The sequence below is a fragment of the Oryza glaberrima genome, chromosome 12 (genome assembly GCF_000147395.1).
Source record: "Oryza glaberrima chromosome 12, OglaRS2, whole genome shotgun sequence".
Taxonomy (NCBI): Eukaryota; Viridiplantae; Streptophyta; class Magnoliopsida; order Poales; family Poaceae; genus Oryza; species Oryza glaberrima.
The window spans coordinates 24,779,171-24,803,050 of record NC_068337.1 but is presented as its reverse complement, the minus strand read 5'-3'; the positions used below and the strand labels follow the sequence as shown (position 1 = coordinate 24,803,050).

The 23,880-nt window shown below is 45.7% G+C and overlaps 3 protein-coding genes across 5 annotated transcripts; all 3 read left to right on the top strand.

The window, feature by feature from the left end:
* Window positions 1–647: 647 nt before the first annotated feature.
* Window positions 648–11,346, top strand: LOC127756659 (protein NRT1/ PTR FAMILY 2.11). 3 transcript variants are annotated; one of them, XM_052282017.1, is made up of 14 exons: window positions 668–966; window positions 7,223–7,711; window positions 7,834–7,969; window positions 8,179–8,250; window positions 8,362–8,433; window positions 8,545–8,616; window positions 8,686–8,757; window positions 8,871–8,942; window positions 9,128–9,234; window positions 9,344–9,526; window positions 9,621–9,953; window positions 10,079–10,333; window positions 10,688–10,821; window positions 10,907–11,346. In XM_052282017.1, exons 1-14 carry the CDS (start codon window positions 828–830, stop codon window positions 11,129–11,131), a joined length of 2,361 nt encoding a protein of 786 aa, XP_052137977.1. In that variant the 5' UTR covers window positions 668–827; the 3' UTR covers window positions 11,132–11,346. The 3 variants fall into 3 exon arrangements, with proteins under 3 accessions (XP_052137979.1, XP_052137978.1, XP_052137977.1); XM_052282019.1 differs by lacking the exons at window positions 7,223–7,711; window positions 7,834–7,969; window positions 8,179–8,250; ... (8 more) ...; window positions 10,688–10,821; window positions 10,907–11,346 and adding an exon at window positions 3,197–4,991 and having other exon boundaries at window positions 648–966; XM_052282018.1 differs by lacking the exons at window positions 7,223–7,711; window positions 7,834–7,969; window positions 8,179–8,250; ... (8 more) ...; window positions 10,688–10,821; window positions 10,907–11,346 and adding an exon at window positions 3,229–4,991 and having other exon boundaries at window positions 649–966.
* Window positions 11,347–13,573: 2,227 nt separating this feature from the next.
* On the top strand, window positions 13,574–15,521 carry LOC127758056 (uncharacterized). Its single transcript, XM_052283677.1, has 3 exons — window positions 13,574–13,849; window positions 14,049–14,225; window positions 14,988–15,521. The coding sequence occupies exons 1-3, from the start codon at window positions 13,825–13,827 to the stop codon at window positions 15,290–15,292; spliced, it is 507 nt and encodes a 168-aa protein (XP_052139637.1). The 5' UTR covers window positions 13,574–13,824; the 3' UTR covers window positions 15,293–15,521.
* A 3,370-nt stretch (window positions 15,522–18,891) lies between these two features.
* Window positions 18,892–21,596, top strand: LOC127757551 (uncharacterized). Its single transcript, XM_052283089.1, has one exon. The coding sequence runs from the start codon at window positions 19,707–19,709 to the stop codon at window positions 21,444–21,446; it is 1,740 nt and encodes a 579-aa protein (XP_052139049.1). The 5' UTR covers window positions 18,892–19,706; the 3' UTR covers window positions 21,447–21,596.
* The last annotated feature ends 2,284 nt before the right edge of the window (window positions 21,597–23,880 follow it).

Genomic DNA, 23,880 nt, shown 5'->3' with positions numbered 1-23,880 from the left:
CAATCGCAAATATATGAAGCATTCAATTGATGTCAAATGGATTAGCAAGTCATCAGGATCGGAGTACAGTAGCAGTATGTAATGGGTAGTTAATCATCATACATATGTGTCAACGTTGTCATCTCACATTAACATCCTGCAAATATGGACGGTTTGCCTCTGTACTATTTTAAGTGCAGTTGATCTTATTTAAATTTTTTTATTAATATTTTTATTATTATTAGATAATAAAATATGACTAATATTTTATGTGTGGCTTATTTTTTAAAATTTGTTTATAAATTTTTTAAATAAGACGAACGGCCAAATATTAAAAAAACACACAATTATACTTAAAATTAGACTGATGGAACAGCATCTTGTTGGCTACGCCCTCCTACTCCTGCCGGCCTTCAATTATTTGTCCATGAGTTCCTGAGTAGCATTGCTAAATTACTGTTACTCCTCTACTGTAGGTAGATCCTCTGCTCGTCTATTCATTCCCTTTCATGTCATGCCCCCATAAATACTTGTATACGTACGTACGTACGTGGCACACTCGTATACATACATATACGTACGCACGCATATATCATACGTGAAATTATTTGGATTTGGAGGTGAGATATACTAGTCCAGTAGGTTTGTAAGTTTGTAGTTGTAGTATATAAATGGCAGGTGGAGGCAGGGATGAGCCGGCGCCCGGCCGGCCGGAGACCTCTTCTTCTTCATCCATCCTTTCTTTCTTTCTTTCTTTCCTAGGCCTAATCTTACATAAATTATTCACACGGACAAATCTAGCTAAGCTAGCGCCCGGCGGGCGGGCGGGCGGGCGGCCAGAGATCCATATGATGGAAGCACAAGGTATGCCGCCGGCGCCGTCGCAGGAGCAAACTAAGCTGGCGCCGGAGAAGCAGCAGCACATCTCCGGCCATGGCGAGCAAGCCGTCCGGTACCATGGATGGAAGGTCATGCCGTACGTCATAGGTATGTACTACTGTGTCTTCTAGCTCCTCCATGGTTATATATATATATATATATCCTCCCGGCCTCCCTAGCTCTTAATTAGCTCCTCACCCTCAGCTCTGTTCTTCTCCTTTAACTCTCTCCGGTTTGGATCCTGCTCTTCTCTTCTTTGAGCATACATGTACTGTATGTTTTTATTTTGAACACAAAAAAAAGTAAGATGGAAATGGACATCCAACATGGCTGCAGCTAGCTATAGCAGATGATGACCTCCTGTAGTTTAGTGAAGTGCATAGTCTCCTACATCACTAGCTAGATCTCTTCCTTTTAGTTAGTTGCTGGCTCCAAATCTCAGCTATCAATTCATACGCAATTTGTGCGCATATATGCTTCAGCTCGCTGGATTTGCATTATTGCTTCATCCATACACCAAAGTACACACTTCCTCTTTTTTTTCCATCTCTTTTTTCCCAATTAAACGTCAATGAAAAAATAAAAGCTTAGTAGAGAAGTTAGATGGTAAATGTGGTGAAGTTATACAATCAAAGGAAGCAAGTTAGTCCAAAGGCAACCGATGAAGCAGGCAGATGGAGAGGAGCCATGGAGGTAGAAAGAAGAAGAAAAGAAGAAGAAGAAAGCAAGAAAGAAGATAGACAAGATAGAAGCACTGTGCACTGCAGCTGCACATGCCTGATGGCACCACCAACAATCAATTGCATTAAAGTTACCCAACTGCACTACGCTAGGGAAGTGTCCTCTTCTCAGCCCAGCCCAGCGTGGTAGTACCAATCTCAGCACCTCTCTCTTTTTCGTTTTGCTTTTGCAACCACCTACTGGTTTCAAACTGATTTTTCTTTTCTTTCCCCCCATTGAAACCGTTTCAATTCCAGTAGAAGTAGGGAAAGGGTTCATATGCGTTCCAAAGCACCCCCAAAAAATTATCATCTGCACGGTGCAGTTTTTAAGACCTTGGAAAACAATTATCATTTGCATAGAGGAGTATTTCTCTACTATTATGTCATCCATATTTAAGTTGGTTTTTAAGTTTTTTTCGTTTTTGGAAATACATATCCGTGTTTGAGTTGTATTTTAAGTCTGTTTTCTTTAATTGAAGATGTTTTTTGTGGTATTTTGGTATGCCATCCGTATTTGAGTCGGCTTTTAAGCTTGTTTCCTTTTGGAAGCATAAAAGGAGTCGTATAACAAATCTTTTAAAAAAACTTGCATGCTAACTTGAGATGAAATACGGACTAATAATTGCAACTCATGATTTTCTGAAAAAATATCAAAGAGAATTCCTAAAGTAAATTTTATCCTAACTAAAACGTATAGCAATAATAAAATTAAAAAAAATATTTACCTGTTGTATTGCACGGACATTTTTTCTAGTCAAACATATATAAAAGAATTACTGACAACTCCCTATTCTTTTAAAATTATTTACCGGATTATGAAATAAATTATTCGCTGCACACTTCAATTTTTCTATAAACTTTTTTCTACTGCATTATTTAGACCACTTATTACTAAACGGAGGAGTATTTTGTTAAGTTTATTTATTAAAATATTTCATCCATCCAAATAATAAGTAAATAATGTGCGATAATTAATTAATCCACTCACTAATCTATATCAAATGGGGCCTTTAAGATGATGCCATGTCTAGTAGATCTTATAAAACCATTTTGCAAATAATAATTTGTAAATTAAAAAAAAGAGAAAAAGTGCGAATTACCCCTGAACTATTGGATGAATATGAATAACACCACTAAATTCGAAAATCAGACATCGCTCACCCCGAACTTTCAACACCAGACAAGAAACCCCCTAGCACTATTGCGAGCAGTTTAGAGTTCGTATAGCACACGTGGCAGTCCAGTTAGTAATTTTTTTCTAAAAAAAATAGCGGGTCCACTTGTCAGAATCCCCACCTCTATTTCTCTCTCTTCTCCCTCTCATGCTGAAGAGCGCGGCGGCGGTGGGCCGGCCACGCGTTTATGAAGGAGAGGGGGAAGAGAAAGAGGGGTGTGGATTCTGTCAAGTTGGCATGCTATTTTTTTAGAAAAATATTGCTGAGTGGACTGTGCCACGTGTAATTTCGAACTCCAAATCGCTCGCAACATTGTTCGGGGGGGGGGGGGGTTTGGTTTTGAAAGTTTGAGGTGAGCGATGTATGGATTTCAAGTTTAGGGGTGTTATTCGTACTCATCCAATAGTTAGGGGGTAATTCTTACTTTTCTCTAAAAAAAAGGGGATGGAGTTTGACACGAGACGATGGATCAGGGAACGAGACATGCGAAAGGCTGGGGACGATCGGCACGACGGCGAACCTGCTGGTGTACCTCACCACCGTCTTCCACATCCCCAGTGCCGCCGCCGCCACCCTCCTCAACGTCTTCTCCGGTACCTCCAACCTCGCCCCTCTCCTCGGCGCCTTCCTCTGCGACGCCTACCTCGGCCGCTACGCCACCCTCGCCGCCGCCTCCATCGCCTCCTTCCTCGGCATGCTTGTGCTCACCCTCACCGCCGCCATCCCATCTCTCCACCCCCCACCTTGTGCCTCCTCCTCGTCCACGTCGTGCCAGGGCCCCACGCACCGCCAGCTCGCCGCGCTCCTCGCCTCCTTCGCCTTCCTCGTCGTCGGCGCCGGCGGAATCCGCCCCTGCAACCTCGCCTTCGGCGCCGACCAGTTCGACCCGGCCACCGCCGCGGGCCGCCGCGGCATCGCCAGCTTCTTCAACTGGTACTACTTCACCTTCACCATCGCCATGATGGTGTCCGCCACGCTCATCATCTACCTCCAGAGCAACATCAACTGGGCCATCGGCCTCGCCGTGCCCACCGCGCTCATGGCCCTCTCCTGCGCGCTCTTCTTCATGGGCACCCGCCTCTACGTCCGCGTCCGCCCCGAGGGCAGCCCCTTCACCAGCTTCGCCCAGGTGCTCGTCGCCGCCGCCCGCAAGAGGCGCCTCCCTGCCCCGGCGTCTCCTGCCGACGACCTGTTCGACCCGCCGCACCGGAGCAAGCTGGTGGCCAAGATCAAGCACACGGACCAGTTCCGGTGGCTGGACAAGGCCGCGGTGGTGACGGCGGAGGACGCGGTGGTGGACGGCATGAGCGCGGCGGCGGCGAACCCGTGGCGGCTGTGCACGGTGCAGCAGGTGGAGGAGGTGAAGGTGCTTGCGCGGATGATCCCGGTGTGGTCGTCGTCGATCGTGTACTACGTGATGCTGACGCAGCTGGGCACGTACACGGTGTTCCAGGTGATGCAGTCGGACCGGCGGGTGGGGAGGTCGGGGTTCGAGGTGCCGGCGGGGTCGATGGTGGTGTTCAACATGGTGGCGCTCACGGCGTGGCTGCCGGTGTACGACCGCGCGGTGGTGCCGGCGCTGCGGCGGGTGACGGGGCGTGAGGAGGGGATCAGCCAGCTGCAGCGCATCGGGATCGGGCTGGCGCTGTCGGTGGCGACGATGGCGGTGGCGGTGGCGGTGGAGCAGAGGCGGCGCGGGGCGGGAGGAGGGTCGTCGTCGTCGTGGGCGTGGATGGTGCCGCAGCAGGCGATGGCGGGGCTGTCGGAGGCGTTCGCGGCGATCGGGCTGAACGAGCTGTGCTACAAGGAGTCGCCGGAGAGCATGAGGAGCGTGGCGGGGGCGCTGTCGCCGCTGGCGCTGGCGGTGGCGAGCTACGCGAGCGGGGCGATGGTGACGGCGGTGGAGCGGGCGACGGGGTGGCTGGCGCAGGACATCGATAAGGGCCGCGTCGACCTCTTCTACCTTGTGGTGGGCGCCATGTCGGCCGCCAACCTGGCTTACTTCGTGGTCTGCGCGCTCTGGTACAGGTCCAAGAACATCGCCGACCACGGCGGCGTTGAGCTTCTTCAGACCAGCTCCAAGCACAACGCCGACGCGCCGCCGGCCATGGCGGTCTGACGACACTGACAGCTACTACACACGTACGCTGACTACATTTATTACATTAGGGATGAATGAATGTAATTGTAAATCTGTATTATGAATGTATGGGCCGGCCCATATCATTTCTTCTTAGGGCTGAAACGAGCCCACCGAAAGCCCAAAATCGCCCCGTAACGAAGGGACTCATGTCGGCAACACTGACAGGAGCAAAACAACACGTTTGGGAGAGCTGTAACTCTAAGATAATGAGAATTTCCGTTCCAATCTTTGCTTCAAATAAGCTACAACCTTTGCAGTCAACATAACTTTTAATTGCAAAGCCCAATTTAATGAAAAACGAGAGAACTAACTGAAACACTAGCCTAAAGACAGATAATTGCTAAACCTTCACCCTGATTGACAAAATGCTACTTAGATAAACGACATTTAGTTTTTGTCATCCACAAACCTTTATAGCAAGGTCTCAAAGTTAAAGCCCAAGTTCTGAAAATTGAATTCAAAGCTGCAAGTAGACTCACCGAAATTTAAGCTTAACCGTTCAGTCGACCAGATCTCGCGCGCACCAACCCTCGATAAAATTGTCTTCGAGCCGTGTGAAACATATTGCTCTCTCTATTTCTAAATATTCGTCTCTATTTCTAAATATTCGACACTGTTGATTTTTTTATGTATGTTTGACCATTCGTCTTATTCAAAAACTTTTGTGAAATATATAAAACTATACGTATACATAAAATGTGTTAGGAAACGATAGGCGAACAAACGATAAAGAACAATAGATCAATCACAAAAGACACGAGATTTAACGTGGAAAACCCTCCCAAAATAGGAGAGAAAAAAACCACGGGCGCCAGCCAGCAAAATATCTTCACTATATCTGAGGTGAGGTTACATCGCCGCACGGCGGCTTACAAGAGGTATATATATAGTGGAACCCTAAAAAGGGATGATGATCCGTACCGCGGGGGCTCCGCCCCCGCACCCCCGGGCGTCCCCAGGCGCACAGCCCAATGGGCCAGCTTCAGCCTTCGCTCCGCTACGGCAGAAGCTGGCCTTTATTAAGTGCAAATGAATTTGGATCACAACTCAACAAAATGTATATTTAACAATGAATCAAATGATAGGAAAAAAAATAATTACTTAAATTTTTTGAATAAGACAAACAGTAAAACATGTTTAAAAAAATCAACGAAGTCAAATATTTAGAAACGGAGGAAGTATTAAAAAGTAACTACCAAACTGCAAGGCAATGCCTCTCTTCACCAGAGAGAGGGAGAATTGGATGATGTCGATCGCCGGCACGACGTAACGAGTACACGACACACTAAGGTGTTTGAAACTAATGAAGATAAATAAATTTATTTGGTATTTTAGAGCAACTTCTATATAAAAAGTTTTCACATTAGCAGTTAGAAAAATGTGCTAACAGAAACTGAAAGAAAATCTTATTTGATACTGTAGATGAGTAAGATGACCGCAGGAGGTCACCACTGCTGCACTGCATGCAACGGCCCAAGCTAGGACGGTAACGAGGAGTAGTAGCTAATGGTAATACGTACTGTATACCCCTTGTGATGATTAATCCAACAAAACATTGGATTCTACTAGCAGTAACGAAGAATTTAATACTCCTGACGATGCGTGGTGCATCTAGTACGGCTCTCACTGCACCTGCGTTTGTCTTGTTGTTGCAAAATTTAACGTTGGGCTCAGATGAGTTTCAGGACAGATCGATCTTGTTTGAACTTATTTTATTTTAAAAAGGGTGTATGTGGATCGAATCGAATTGGAGTTGGTATGGGCGTGTCTGTGGTTTTGAAACATTCATCAAATGATCAACAAGTTATTGTTTGTTCTTCAGCTACTGTTTCAAGTTTACACGTACTAGTAGTATTGAAGTAGCAACTCAACGGGATTGTGTTGGTGGTGGTGGGCCATCGTCATTCCATTATCAACGGCTACTCCAGTTGCTAACATTATTTTTGTCATTTTGTATTTTGTTGTCTCTGTCTTGCTGTTCCCTCGATCTTGCACACACCAAAGTTAAGTTACATGGTGCTCATCTTGTTAGTACAGGCAGGTTACTATGCTAGTGATGCTCATGTAGCAGTACCTACAGTAGTAATTATCTTCAATGGCAATGCAGCAGTATTTGCAGTCAGCTAGCTGTCTGTATTTTTTGACAGTCCGGCCTTTCCTCCTGATCCTCATCGTATACCATCGCACAACCAACAAGCTTACGTACCGTAGCTCACATATTTACATCTCCAACGTTACGTACCTACCTGGCTTGTAGTATCTGTATCTACGTATTTAAGTCTGTCTTTACATACCTACATACGTGTATTTGTATGTATATACAGGCGGTACAATTTGTCTGTACTGTACATACAGGAGGAGTGCTGAAGAAAGAAAAAGAAAGGAAAGCAAAATTCAGTGTAGCTTGCGCGTGCGACCAGTGTCGTGTTTGGCGGCTTTTGGAGTAGAAAATTGCTACGGCTACCACCACACATCCTTACTCGCCGACATGTGGGCCCGGGAGTCAGGCTGGAGTCCCACATGTCAGATGACAGCAGCTCAGACTAGTCCTCGGCTCGCTCGCTACCTTTCAAAATCCAACCAGCAAAAGCCTCCCTCACTCTCACTCTCACTCCCACTACACTCTAGAGAGAGAGAGAGAGACCAAGCCAAGGCCACCATGGACAGCACAAGCAACAAGATGAAGAAGATGGAGCCGACGAGCGGCGGCCGCCATGGGACTCCGGGGCAGGTGGTGGGCCTGTGCGCCGCCCTCGTCACCGCCATGGCTGCCTCACTGCTCTGCTCCACCTCCATGGCCCTCACCCCGGACGGTACCCTCTCTCTCTCTGCGCTGCACTACGCATCCATGGATGGATGGATGGATGGATGAGAGAATGCTTCCTCCAATCTGGCTGTCTCACCGGGGTAGTTGTGTTTTTTCTGCTCCTTGCAGGGCAGGCATTGCTGGAGCTCAAGCTCTCCTTCAATGGCAGCAGCCAGCGGCTGACGACCTGGAAGCCCAACGACCCTAACCCCTGCGGCTGGGAGGGCATCTCCTGCTCCTTCCCCGACCTCAGGGTCCAATCCATGTCCGTCTCCAATTTATCTCTATCTTTCCTTCCTTGCATTTCTCCATTTTGCACCCAGATTAATTAGCCTTATCTTTCATTTTTCTTTTCCCTTTTGCATCTCTCTCTCAAGTCTCAAGCAAAATGTTTCATGGCTCGGCTACCCATGTGCTCATTGGATTCCTCGCCCCCTGAATAATCTCTTCTTTCATGTTTTCCTTTTCTACCAGAAATCTTCCTTACATGCAGCTTGGGGGCGTCATTTCACCTAGCATTGGGAAGCTCGACAAGCTGCAGAGAATGTAACATTTTTTCTTCTTCACCACTTTTGTGCAACACTTCCCATTTCAACACCATCTTCATTTACACTATCCGCATTGGTCTTTCTTTAATTTCTAACCCCTTTTGTTCAGAGCATTGCACCAGAACAGCTTGCATGGCCCAATCCCTTCTGAGATCAAGAACTGCACCGAGCTCAGAGCGATGTATGTATGCTGCTACGATCTAGTACTTGTTTGGTTCCATCTCCATCTGTCTGCTAATGACTTTGTAGAGCTGAAATGCGGAGGTTTAATTTACTCTGTGTGTGTGTGCAGTTACTTGAGAGCCAACTACCTACAAGGAGGCATCCCTTCAGAGATTGGCGAGCTCATTCACCTCACAATCTTGTAGGTTCTTAGCAAAATACCCTGATCTGATTCACTGCTTATTCTTGGTCTAATGCGTGCCATCTGCAGGGACTTGTCCAGCAACCTGTTGAGGGGCACAATACCGGCGTCCATTGGAAGCCTTACTCACCTTCGTTTCCTGTAAGTTTCTTGCTGTATAAATTTCCTTATGCCATCTTGTCGGCATTGCTAAAACCAGACGAGTAAATGCTGTTGCAAATCTCTGAAAGAACATATGCTTATTTGTATTGCAGGAATCTGTCCACCAATTTCTTTTCTGGAGAAATCCCAAATGTTGGTGTCCTTGGAACCTTCAAAAGCAGCTCGTAAGCTTTTAGATTTGGGCCCATCTTCCTTTCTACTTTCTTTGATGTGTCATTGCTCTTTATGATGTGGGAGCATAACTGTAGCAAACATGAACAAATTTGTGCATTTCTGCTACTTCTTGAGCACAACCTGTATTCAATGCCATGGTGCATTTCTTCACATGACAATTCAATGGCATTTGCAGGTTCGTTGGGAATTTGGAGCTTTGTGGACTGCCCATCCAGAAGGCTTGCCGTGGAACCCTCGGGTTTCCTGCCGTGTTGCCGCATTCTGATCCCCTCTCCTCAGCTGGCAAGTCTTCCATTTCTAAGCCATCTTCTCAGTGTTGAAGCTCTTCTCACCAAATTTGGTGCAATGTGTGTGTGACTAACTGATGGTGTCATCTCTCTGTCGCAAACAGGCGTTTCACCAATCAACAACAACAAAACATCGCACTTCCTGAATGGCATTGTGATTGGCTCAATGTCAACCATGGCTCTTGCATTGATCGCGGTACTAGGCTTCCTCTGGATATGTCTTCTGTCCAGGAAGAAGAGCATTGGTGGAAGCTATGTTAAAATGGACAAGCAAACTATCCCAGATGGTAATAAAGTCGACACAGCTGCTATCACTCGTTCCGGCCTGTCCAGGCCCTCACTTAATGGAAACTAATTGCTATCTGTGGTGTTCTGACTTAGGTGCGAAGCTCGTGACATACCAGTGGAACCTTCCGTACTCATCAGGTGAGATCATCAGAAGGTTGGAGCTGCTTGATGAAGAGGATGTGGTCGGTTGTGGCGGTTTTGGTACCGTGTACAAGATGGTGATGGATGATGGCACGGCATTTGCTGTCAAGAGGATTGATCTCAACCGTGAAGGGCGCGATAGGACCTTCGAGAAGGAGCTTGAGATTCTGGGCAGCATTAGGCACATTAACCTTGTCAATCTGCGAGGATACTGCCGTCTTCCTACAGCCAAACTACTCATATATGATTTCTTGGAGCTGGGCAGTTTGGATTGCTACCTTCATGGTAAGCCTATTGTCTTTCTTGCATCTTGCTGCATATTGTTTCATCATCATGGTTACAACTGCTTCAATTGTGCAAAAACTTCTTACATTACCTGATGCTCAAAAACGCCTTGTCCCTGATTTCAGGAGATGCTCAGGATGATCAACCATTGAACTGGAATGCACGTATGAAGATTGCCCTGGGCTCTGCTCGAGGGCTGGCGTATTTGCACCACGATTGCTCACCCGTGATTGTGCACAGGGACATCAAAGCCAGTAACATCCTTCTGGACAGAAGCTTGGAACCCCGCGTATCAGATTTTGGCCTTGCAAGGCTGCTTGTAGATAATGATGCCCACGTTACCACTGTTGTCGCGGGTACTTTTGGATACCTAGCACCAGGTACTTATTCTCTATTCCACACTGTGATGCTTTCAATCAAAACAAAAGATCATGCTGTCCTGCATAATTACTGCTCCCCCTTTTGTATTGTACAGAGTACAGACTAACAGTAGAAGCTTATGACTGTTAAGCACTTTCTCCGTCCTAAAATATAGTAACCTAATATTCGATTAGACACCACCTAGTACTAAATCCAGATTCGTAGTAGTTTGTACTACTTTGTAGTCAAGCTACTGGAGATAAATCGAGACAAATCATGCTTTTTTAACACAACACCAATGCTGCCTGTTTAAATCTGTGTTGAGCACCTTCCATCCAGACTGACATTGGTCATTTTTAACTTTATATGGACAGAATACCTGCAAAATGGCCATGCTACTGAAAAATCTGATGTGTATAGCTTTGGAGTGCTTTTGCTCGAGTTGGTGACCGGAAAGAGGCCTACAGATGCATGCTTCCTCAAGAAGGGACTGAACATTGTTGGCTGGGTAAGAAGAACCTCTCTATATTCCCTCCCTCCTATGAATCTTACAAGTGACAAAAGTAATCTGAATTGCCAACTTTCTTCTGCAGCTCAACACCCTGACGGGGGAGCATCGGCTGGAGGAGATCATTGATGAGAACTGCGGTGATGTGGAAGTGGAAGCAGTCGAGGCGATCCTCGACATTGCTGCGATGTGCACCGATGCAGACCCAGGCCAGCGTCCATCGATGAGCGCTGTCCTGAAGATGCTGGAGGAGGAGATCCTGTCTCCCTGCATGAGTGAGCTCTACTACGAGCAGCACCTGGAACTCTGAGTGAGTACCTCCTATAATGGTTGCTACTACTCATGATTGCAGTGACAAGCAACAAATTTTGTAGATACATGATGATGAACCGTGTAGGAGTGTAGCTGGACAAGTGCAGCTTCACATCTTCTTCTTTTGTGCCCAGCTGGTTCTTTGGGCAGAACCAAATCACTGTGGTGGTCTGTACATAGTGGAGACCTTCTGTTCATCTTTTGTTTTTCTCATTTATCTGTCTGGCTGCTGCAAATCCACTTAAACCAAACCACAGAAAGAATGCTGTCAACTAGCTAGGTACTGATGCAAGCCAAAGTGATAAGTTAACAACACTATTTTGGAACAAGAAAATCACAGACAGCACTAAATTAGTTAATAAATAACTTGAGGATCATCAGTTGTGTAGTATAGTAACATACAACAGCTGGGTGAGTAGCTCCAAATATTCCAGGCTTGCATGGCAATCCAATCTTGGTTCTTGGTAGATGTGGCTCTAGTTACCAGCTGCAAACAAACAAGATATACAGTCAAGCAAGCACGGGTGCAAAACTTGCACAATGCTCCAGGAATTGAAGAAGGTGAAATGAAAGAAAATATACTACTGGGATGGCAAGAACTAGTGGAGTTTTGCACGCTTCCATTCTTCCATGGCACTTGAGAAGTGAGCCAGGCGGGCCTCATCAAAATCTACATCCCTTTCGAAAGCTTTCACAACAGACTGACTAGAATAATGAGGAGCATCGTATCATCCTTCTTCTTTAATCCCTAATATATGCAGATTAATGGTTGAGATCTGAACCCTGTCAATGTGCTACTAGCATGGTAATAGTATAGTAGCTTTTCAAGTAACTAGGTACTCAAGGATCAAGATCAAGCATGCGAAATCTAATCTTTCAGAATCAGAGCAATGTTAAAATCCAATCTTTCAGAACCAGAGCAATGTGAAATCGCTCAGATAGAAGCTAATAAGAAAAAAAAAAAGGAAAAGAAAAATGTGCATTGTCATTGCCATTTTGCCATGACATTATGGTGGAGCCACCCAGTACATGTCATACCGTGTTTAGTAAAGCGCTAATAAAGCCTTTCAAAAGGCTGGCCTGAAGTGACAAATGCTTCCAGACACTGGTATGGTAGCAAAACACAACACATGCATACTTTTACATGCATCTATCAGCTGCTGATGCTGCATGCTACTACAGCACTGCACTGATCATCACTAGTGGATGGTAGTAGTGAGAGAACACTGTAATGGCATGAATTTTTTTTTTCTTTTTTTATCAAAGGAATGGAGGGACAACGCTCTCCATTTCTATTAGAGAAAAAACAATTTTACGATTTTTGAGGAGATATCATTTTTTCTATTCTAAATTTAATACCTATTGATATCTAGGTACTATGAGATACCAAATTTTACATTAAAATTTTGATACCTTCTCAAGGATCGTAAAATTACTTTTATAGAAATGGTAAGCTTGTACGGTACAAAAGAGTCTTTGCCTGAGACAAGTCCATGGTAGCACACACCCTTGAGGCTAGTTATGGTAGAGACGAGAGATGGGGACATGGGGTACATGTACAGTAATAATATTGCACAGAGAGAGAGAGAGAGAGAGAGAGGGCATGCATACTCCATTTTACTCCCACGAGTTAAAATTGTTGGAGTGGTCCACATGTCGATGGCCTTTGCTGTGTTGACAGCCTGGTAACTGGGAAAAGGGTAGTACAGTAAGCAGGCAGAGTAACTGTAGCTCAGATTTTGGGATCCACAATCTGAATTGTGAAGCGAGGCATGAGACATGCGTGAAAGAATGATTGGACGGACCACATACTAATTGTCACTAGCTAGGGTGTGTTATTCTTCACTTCTTAGTGGATTCCATCGTCGGTTCATTGTATTAGGAGGGATCACATCCCTTTCTAGAATACCTTTTCTTTAGGTGGAGGGTTTAGAACTTTAGATACGAAAACAATTCATACAGGCATGATGAGTATTAATTCCACATAAAAAAATCAAGGGACAGAATTGATACTACAACCAACTTCTCGTTCAATAAAAGAACAACTTTTAGAAGCGATTGTAGGATGAGTCTGTATAAGCATTTGTTTAGATTTGTATGTTAATAAAGTTGATTTTTTTTTCGCTAAAGCACGATTAAAAGAGCTATAAGGAATCAGGCCAACCATGAACTGACCTGACCTTGGTAAAGCACTCTTGCAGTTGCCCTTGCTGTCGTGCCGGAGGCGTCGATAGTTGGTCGCCGGCGTGATCTAAGCCTAATAGGGTTAGAGTTAAACTGAGTTGTGATGTGTTTGTGTTGGACTGGTTCGTCATGGGCTGGACGTACGTGCGCTAGCTTTGGTGGGCCTGCAGCCGACCAAGGCCCGGCCCACTATGTACGTTGTGTTTCAACTGCCTGGTACTACTAGTATAGATAGGTGTACATTTACTGCAACCGCGAGATCAGCGGAGTTCGTTTCTCAATGGAGATACGAAGATGAAATTCAGCCCTTCCTTCACCGAAAAGAAAGAAACCAATCATATAATATACTGTATCTTCGTCGTTAATTAATTCGTTATCTCCATATCTCTCTCTCTATATATATACTCGCAGCCCTATGCTCTGCCCGCGCACTGTAAACAAATTACTAATAGATTCTCCGACGATCGTAGTTGATTGTTCGTCGCCGAGATCCGACAAACGCCATCCATGGGTCGCGGCGGCCGCGGTGGAGGTTAGATTCTTCGATCGACCTTAATTTTGTTCTTCGATCGATCAGTCGTGCATTATTTGGTAGATCCGGCCGACCGATCACTGGGTCAATATATCGCTAATAAGTAGTAGCAACAGCTTAACTTTTGTGAATTAAATTATTAGTATAATTAAGCTAGCCAGTAACTAAATTGAATTAATTAATTGGTGCGTACGTGCAGGAGGAGGAGGGAGGTCAAGCTTCCGCGGCAGCAGCACGGGCACGAAAGCAGTACCCCGTGCTGCTCCGGCGACCACGCCGGCGGCGAAGAGCACAGGCACAGCTCCGGCCACCAAGAATACTTCCTCCGGCAGCAATGACTCCGTCATAGGATCCATCGGATCTGCTTTCTTTGATGGTCAGTTAGTTATTCAATTTGCTTACTAAGGCTCTATTCACTTTGTTGCAAAAAAACATTATCAAATTTTGGCATTTTAGCATAGTTGCCAAAATTTTAGTAATTTGTCAAAATTTTGGCATAATTTCTTATATAGTTCTCAAAATTTGGCAGCAAACTAAATGTAGCCATTTTTTTAATAACTTTATCAAAATTTAGTAAAGTTGAAAATGACATGAAAGTGAAACAGACCCTAAATTTCTAGCTAGCTCCACAATGCTATATACTGCTATATATACACTTGCTCTCCATGCATAGATGCAAATTAATCTACTAGCCAAATACCGTGCTTTAATTTGCTACCGATTAAACAAAGTAATAGTAATTTTTTTTAGAATAATTTCATTCATATTGTACAATACTGATGAAATGTGATAGAATCGTACATGTGCAGAGATTATTTTATAACATTAAAGTACATTATTAGGTAGTTAATGGAAAATATGATTGAGTAGGTGATAAATAAAAAAAAATACTATACTAAATGGAGTATAGATATTTGACCTTAGTTTTTTTAATCAGATTTTTGTCACTGGATTATTTGCTTCGTGCTTCTGAGAAATATGCATGATTTATCAAAATACTTTTGTACCTATTGTATTGGTCGTACACCTACCACTTAATTGCGAAATTTATTTTCCATAATATTAATTTTTCATGTTAATAAGTAAATAATCGAGCCGCTCTCAAACTGGACGGCATAATCATGAAGTGAAAATGCAGGGTGGGGATGGGGCACGGGTTACGGGATGGTGCAGAGGGGGATGGACGCCGTCTTCGGCCCTCGCACCGTCAACGTCGTCGACGCCACGTCCACTTCGTCTTCTCCGGCGCCGGCGGCCGCCGCTGCGGCTCATCCAATGTTGGATGCGTGCGGCGCCCACAAGAAGGCGTTCCAGGAATGCGTCGCCCAGCAAGGGATCCACGTCAGCAGATGCCAGCCCTACCTCGACATGCTCAACGACTGCCGCCGGGACTCCGCCGCCTCCGCCGCCGTCGGCGTTGCCACCACCACCAGAATTCTCTGATGGATGGATCGCCTGCCAGCCTGATGCATCATATCCATGATAGCAATGCAATCCATCGATTGATTAAATTAGTTTGATTGCTTGTTTATTTATATCCGTTTTGCAGCCACACGTAATAATAATAATCATGCGACGCTGTATGCTACTGCATGGATGGACCTTAATAATTTAAGTTAATTTATTTGCTTCGATCAGCTTGAACCAACGAAGTAGGATTACGTAGGCTAAAACTACTACACCGACCCCTCTGTTTCTCCTTTTTAATGGTGCATTCTTATTCTACTGCTACTATCGTTTTCTTTCTAGTGTTTGTTCCTTTTTGTTTAATTAGATCACCTTGAATAAATGAACTATTACACTAGTTTCGATTATGACCGTATATATCAACCATTACTGTTGGCAGTCAAATTGAGAGTCATAGCTTCTGAGATTAGTAGTGTTATCTGACTTGTCTTGATGGATGAGCTGGACCGATGGACATCATTTGTGATGGATAGATGGATGATGCAGAAAGGTCAAACGTACAGCAATTAATCTGGACAACTTAAAAGAAAATACCGGAGGATAACGTTTACAGATGCATGATCGAGGGGGTTCGGAGATTAAAACTCCCAACCCCTCTGGAATCTGGATATTCTTTTCTTTTTAACACTGTGTGTTACTCTCTTTTTTTTTTCCTCATGTTCGTCGCGTGTCGAAACACTTCATTGGCAACTGGCAAGCGCTAACCAGCTGACAGACAACTAGCAATATTCACTGAAATCTTAATTTGTTGGCCTTTGGTAAAACCATTCAGCTAATTCAGTGTGCCTATGCTTTGAGCCTACTTACTACTCAGTTAGCATTTCTTTTTGATAAAAACATACAACTATTCCTTTCAAAAAGATAAAACATACAACTCGACCAGTAGACGGCAATGTCATCTGATCATGCATATTTATCGTCCTACTCGGTCCCCTGAATCAGACATTCATTCAATTAGATATCTGATCATCCGATTAATCGATGATCAGACCTGATTAATCATCCGATTAAAGCACATACCAAACACTTTTAGAACAATTCTTGGACTGCATGTGAAGTTGGGCCTCGGAATTATTTAGTCGGCTCATGCATGCATTCTCCTTAGGGTTTAGTCACCAGGGATGTATGAGTTGTATCCCTACTTCTGATCTTGTGTTATTGGTTTTGTCATTGATGGCCTTATGATGCGAAATGACATACAACAATTAAGCACGATTAAGTGGAACTGAAGAGAAAATAGCTGCGATAACGCTTGCAGAAGCAAGGTTGAGGGGTTCGGAGATTAAAACGACGACCATTTGTTTCTTGTTTTTTAACGGCACATTTTCTACTATATATTCTCTTTATTTTTTCTCATGTTCCTTGCTTTCAATCGCCTTGAATGAACCATTACTAGTTTATGCAATTATGACCGGAGCAATGAACCTTGAGTGAACTAGTATTATTTTCTTTACCTTTTTTTCCCTTCTATCTTAATACTAACATGCATTTGGATATTGTCTGGGTAAAAGACCGTATCAATGGCCATGTATTAATGGAAAATTATTGCAAGCAAAATAAGAGTAGCTTGTGATTGGCTTATCTTTTTTATGGGCTGGACCTGGACAAATGTGATGGATGGTGCAGAAAGGTCAAACAATGATTAACCTGGACAAATGAAGAGAAAATACTGAGGATAAGGCTTACATGAGCAGCATCGATAGGTTCTGCGATTAAAACGCCGACCCCTCTGGATCTTATGCAGTTTTGTTTTGTTTTGTTTGTCCTTATATATATGTTCCTCGCATGACGAAACACTTACAAGCAGATAGTCACTGGCAGTGAGCTAGCGATATTCACTGATATCTTAGTTGGCCTTTGGTAAAATACTTGTACTAAAATTGTTCAGCTAAATATTAAGTGTGCCAAGGCTGCTAGCCTTTAAAGCCTACTGCCCAATTACCGTTGATACTTAATGAGGTTACGAACCGGGGCTAAAAACGATTTCTCCACCAGTGTCATTTCGTCTTGAAGCGATTTAGCTCAATAGATAGCGACAATGACTTCCATTTATTACTAGCCACGTAGTTATGTTTTGCGTGACTTTTAATCCCGTTTAATAAGTTCTGTATCTGATCTATTAGTTTATCTCAGCTTTTAAGAAAGTTTTAACATTAGCACAGTATCAATCAATTATAAATTTAGCTAAGTTATACTTATACATATATGAGAGAAATTACTATAAACCTCTCTTTTTTTTTTCATTATCTTCGTCTCCTCTCTCTTTATATCATCTGTCCAGTAGACAGCAGAAACCTCTAGAGATACATGTTCAGCCTATTTATGATTTTTATTATCTATATACCCTTTTATCCAACTATCAGTAATTTCTTTTGCGAGAAATGCTCAGTATTGTTTACACAAACTTTCTATTCGGCTCATATGGTTTTGGTAAAATTGGTTATATAACATTAAAAGTTCACGTTTTTTTTATAGCACCGAAAAATACCGGTTCACTGTAGTAGTTATCTATTTCAATTTTTAACACTTCCGTCAATTCTCGGTCGTTTTTCATCCGTCTTGATCGCTATTGATCCAGCCACACACGCGATATAACATTTTTTCTCACAAGCACAGGTAGAATGCATGGCAATAAAAGATAGAAACGTCGTATCGTGAAAAAAAAAGTTTATTACTACTCTACTTTCACGCGCGTTCGACATCACACTACACTGCTGCCTGGAATCATGGCGCATGGAGCCAAATCCCAACCTTTTGTAAGCTTTTTTTTTTCTCTTCCTCCTGTAGCAGCACGTGCATCAAGACCAAACTAATCAGCTCACTTTTTCCCTTTCAACTTAATAATAATAATTCAGTCTCATATACTGTTCCTAGTCCTAGAATAACAGAAAATTAAGCTACCGGCCAAATCACTGAGACAATTAAATATAAATCAATCAAATACTACTCGTCAGCTCGTTTAACTACATTTCATGCATTGCCTAGTACATTAGAATTAGCTACTCCTAGATTGCACTGGGTTACTGACATCTTGCTCTGTTTTGGCCCTCGCAGCATGCATTTTGTTGTTAAAAAATAAGCTACTCGATCCTACTTCTTGTATACTTTTACTGTTAATCACATCCTTTTTATCCACCACATCTCCCACGCGCATGCTGTAAGTGTTCACTTTCATTGGACTACTTTCCAACTGATATCCTATACTCAGATGTGGCTGCCTACCCAAACTTTTGAACTAATTAACTTAATTAACTGCATTTTTTAGCCTCACCTCAAAGGCAATCTAAACGGGAGAGAGAAGAAACTAAAATTGTACTGCTACGGTACCTCTTGTACGCTTCCCACTCTTGGATCAAAGTTACTGCATCTGTTCTAAAACGTAAAAGATTTTTATGGTTAGACATGGTTACTTTAAAAAATAGGTGAAATTAAATAGAAAAATATTATAATTGGATGAAAAGCAAAGTAGGTGAAAAAAATGAAATGATGGAGGACTATAATTAATTGGGAAGATAATATTAATAGAGATATTGTTATTTTTTTCGTGAACACGTAAAATGATTGCACGTCAATATATTAGAAGGAAAAAAGGTATTTTTTTACACAACGCAATCAGTCAGACTGGCTTATGCCAGGGGAAGGAAGAAAATACAAAATAAAAGCTGTAGCTAGGAAGAAAAAATACTACAGCAGCTATACGTAACTCCGATCAGCAGGAAGAGGCGGTGCCACACTACACTCCCAAGAAATATTTAAAAGCAACAATGCCAGTTAAAGACCACATATGGCCCTCCGAGCAGATGGACTCCAGAACCACTGAGACTGAAGGAAGCGCGGAGTTGAAAACCCTGGAGTTCTATTCCTTCCACAGCTGCCAAGTGGCCAGGAGAACTAGGGAGTTGAAGCCGACATGGAGATGCTCAGGTAAACAGGCCCTAGAGATTGGCCACCGGTCCTGTATCCATCTCAGCGCCACGTCAACTGGTGCTGAATGCTGTGCTACCGCGGATGGGAGGCTGAGTCGGCGTGCCAATGTGCATTCATCGCCGTGTTATTCGGTGCTAAGGTGTTTAAGTTCAGCGCCAAAAAAGGTTCGTTTTTGAAATAAGTTTTGGCCACGATTCATTTGTAAAATTAGTTTTTGTAGAGGGTTAAATTGTCAAAATTTGTGTTGTTGAAGAGACTTTCTACCTTCTTCAAAACTGTCTTAACTTTTTTAACAAAGTAGTGCAACATTTTTTTTTTGAGAACTAGGTTATATCATCCGGATCCGGGAGGCAATCACACGACGTGTCTAGGAGTAGTATATTCCTATCTACGTACTCCCCTTGTCGTCGTGTACAAACATTTACTGTACCAGCTAGCGCTCCAGTCCAGCCTCCAACCGGCCATGCCCATGGCGGCGGCGGCGGCCTTCGCGGCGCATGTGCTGCGAGGCCGGTGGTTCATGGCGTACGGCTCCTTCCTCATCATGTCGGCGGCGGGGGCGACGTACATCTTCGCCATCTACTCCAAGGACATCAAGTCCACCCTCGGCTACACTCAGGAGCAGCTCAACACCGTCGGCTTCTTCAAGGACGTCGGCGCCAACGTCGGCATCCACGCCGGCCTCATCGCCGAGGTCACGTCGCCATGGTTCATCCTCGCCATCGGCGCCGCCATGAATCTCGGGGGATACCTCATGCTCTACCTCTCCGTCACCGGCCGTGTCGGGGCCAAGACCCCGCTCTGGCTCGTCTGCCTCTACATCGCCGTCGGCGCCAACTCGCAGGCCTTCGCCAACACCGGCGCGCTCGTCACCTGCGTCAAGAACTTCCCGGAGAGCCGCGGCGTCATACTCGGCTTGCTCAAAGGATTCGTCGGCCTCAGCGGCGCCATCTTCACGCAGCTCTACCTCGCCTTCTACGGCGGCGGCAACACCAAGCCGCTCATCCTTCTCGTCGGCTGGCTGCCGGCCGCCGTCTCCCTGGCGTTCCTCGGCACCATCCGGATCATACGCGCGCCGCGCTCGCCAGCCGCGGCGCGCCGCGAATACCGCGCGTTCTGTGGCTTCCTCTACGTGTCGCTCGCGCTCGCCGCCTACCTCATGGTCGCCATCATCCTCCAGAAGAGGCTCCGCTTCACCCGCGCCGAGTACGGCGTCAGCGCCGCCGTCGTGTTCGCCATGCTCCTCCTCCCCTTCACCATTGTAGTGCGCGAGGAGGCTGCTCTGTTCAAGAATAAGTCGCCTGAAGAAGAGGAAGCCGACGACGTCCCGCGGGCGCTGTCCGTGGTGACCGCGCCCGCGAAGCCGGCGGCACAGCCTTCGCCTGAATCCCAGAGACCGACGACAGCGACGGCGAGGATCCTCCAGGCGCTGAGGCCGCCGCCGCGCGGCGAGGACTACACGATCCTGCAAGCCCTGGTGAGCGTGGACATGGTGCTGCTGTTCACGGCGACGGTGTTCGGCGTGGGCGGGACGCTGACGGCGATCGACAACATGGGGCAGATCGGCGAGTCGCTGGGGTACCCGCAGCGCAGCGTCGCCACCTTCGTGTCGCTCATCAGCATCTGGAACTACCTGGGGCGCGTCGCCGCCGGGTTCGCGTCGGAGGCGCTCCTGGCGCGGCACCGGCTGCCGCGGCCGCTCATCCTCGCCGTGGTGCTCCTGCTCACCGCTCCGGGGCACCTCCTGATCGCGTTCGGCGTGCCGGGGTCGCTGTACGCGGCGTCGGTGGTGGTGGGGTTCTGCTTCGGCGCCGCGCAGCCGCTGATCCTGGCAAGCGTGTCGGAGCTGTTCGGCCTCAAGTACTACTCGACGCTCTACAACTTCTGCGGCACGGCGAGCCCCGTCGGGTCGTACATCCTCAACGTCCGCGTCGCCGGCCGGATGTACGACCGGGAGGCGGCGCGGCAGGGACATGGGGTGGCCGCGGCCGCGGGGAAGAAGGCGTTGACTTGCATCGGCGTGAGGTGCTACAGGGAGTCGTTCTTGGTGATGACGGCGGTGACGGTGGCGGCGGCGGCGGTGGCGGCGGTGCTGGCGTGGAGGACGCGGGTGTTCTACGCGGGAGACATCTACGCCAAGTTCAAGGACGGAAAAACGGAGCTCGGAGCGGACAGCAATGGCAGTGGCACTACCAAGGAATAATATACTAGGATACTGTACTCGTATTTGTTTGAGGAAACCAAGGAATATACTGTACATATTACAAACTTTATGGAATAATGGTCCTGTGTGTCGTCTTCCTTCCTGGAAGGGACGACTCACCACTCTGGCCGGCCGCTCTGTTTTGGTCTAGTCTGTTCTCTCCTCCATTCCGGTCCATGTGTCTATGGCGATCGGCCTTCTAGCCTGAGTGATCAAGGCCATTAACAAGAAGCGCCGCGCCTTCTTGTGGACGGGCACGGACTCGGCTCACGGTGGGCAGTGCCGGTTTTCTTGGACGAATGTCTGTCGTCCCAGAGCTTTCGGTGGGTTGGGAATTCATGACCTTAGGTTGGCAGGTTTTTCCCTGCGTGTTCGCTGGCTTTGGCTCCAGCGCTCAGCGCATCCCTACTAGGACGGCCTGAAGGCCCCAGCCGAGCGAGCCGTCTCTGACATGTTTGAGGCGTTCACCTTCTTCGTACCAGGTGATGGTGAGTCGATTCTTTTCTGGTCTGACCAATTGATCTGCGGCCGCTCGGTAGCTTCCTTGGCTCCGGATCTCCTCTTCGTTGTGCCCCCGCGTCTGCGTGGTTCGCGCACGGTTGCTTCTAGCCTGGCAAACAACGCCTGGATTTCTGACATTCGCGGCGTCCTCACTGTCCCGGTCATCTCCCAATTTCTCCTTGTTTGGGATGCGGTACTCCACATTCAGCTTACGCCGGGTGTCGGGGATCATCTTGTCTGGCGTTGGACGAGTGACCAGCGCTACTTGGCGCATTCGGCGTACCAGGCGTTCTTCTTTGACCAGCACTCCTTTGCTTGTGCCGATTTTCTCTGGCACGCGAAGGGCCCTGCTAAGTGCAAATTCTTCCTCTGGTTTGCATTTCAGCAGCGCTGTTGGACGGCTGATCTCCTCCAGAAGCGCGGCATTGATAGCCACTCGGCCTGCCCCTTTTGCGCTCAAGAGCTTGAGACGACGAACCACATCCTCCTTGACTGCGTGTTCGCTCGTCAGGTCTGATGACGGGTGTTGTTGTCTCCTGGCTGGGCTGTCCTCTCTCCCCTCCGTGGCAGCTGGCTGCAGGATTGGTGGCCATCTTCTAGGGCATGTTTACCTGATCATCTCCGTGCCAACTTCGACTCCCTAGTCCTCCTAGTCTCATGGCAACTGTGGAAGGAACGTAACTCCAGGGTCTTTGACTCTGTGTTCTCTTCGGTCGCAGTAGTCGTAGAGTCCATCCTTTCGGAGGACCGGCTGTGGTCGTTAGCGGCCGTCGCTTCCTTTGGGGAATTGTTGGGAGCGTAGAGTGGCTCTGCCCCCTCCCCCTATTTGGAGTAGAGTTACCGTCGTTTCGAGTTTTTTTCCTTTCCTTTCTTTGTTTTTCTTCCTTCCTTGGCATAGGCCGGTCTGGCTGAGTGCGTCGTGTATCAAAACTCTATTCTTCTAATATATTGACGTGCAATCCTTTTACACGTTCGTGAAAAAATGTTCATTTTTGCACAAATTATTTACACAGTTTTTTTTGTAGTGTAGTACGTAGAAGATTAAGTATATCACAAACTCATCAAGTGGATTTTTAAGCTTGGGGATTTGAATTTGTGTAACTTTAAGCTCCAAAATTTAACCATGCAACTAAAAAACTGCAACTTTATAGACAAGGGGGAAAGGGAAAATGCTGCATAGTCCACTGGGATAATATGAAGTTGATACTGTCAAATCACAACAGTATCTCCCAAAGAAGTGGTCTTCGGACTTACTAAATGGCATTGATAGGGATTGAGATCCTCTAACTTCTCGGTTTCAAAAATAAAAGTTTCATGTCAACCCTCTACTCAATGATCTCACATACCAGTGACTCAAAGTTAGAGGGAAGTAAGTAAGAGAATCCTCTCTCAATTGTTAGATGTTGCGATCTCATTGAGGCCTCTTTAGAGCGTAGGATAGAAAAACAGCTGAACAGAAAAAAAATGCAGAAATCAAAGTGACATGATATTTTTATGATACAGAAACTAAGAACACAAGAAGAGAAACCTTTTGATTGCATCACGGGAAAATTGAACCACAGAAAAATTTAAGACTACCAAATCTTTTGTTTTTTCCCTTTAAATTCTACCATAGGAATACAATCCAATAGAGAACATTCTATTGTTTTGCTATGAATGAAAGACGTCTTTTGGAGAAATTCATAAGGAAATTGATCATTGAAAAGAAGTCCTCCAACAATCCTTCATTTTAAATAGGCCCTGAAATGGAGCAAACTCACTCAAGATTCCCAGCTTTCGCTCTCTGTTATTTTAGTTCAAGTTGGAAATTTCAAGTTTTCAACGCCAAGTTGATACTACTACGTGTTAGTTGTATCCCATGAGTACTGTACGAGTACAACCCCAAGAGATGAGCACAAGTGCACAACAGTAACACAACCAACTCAATTGACAG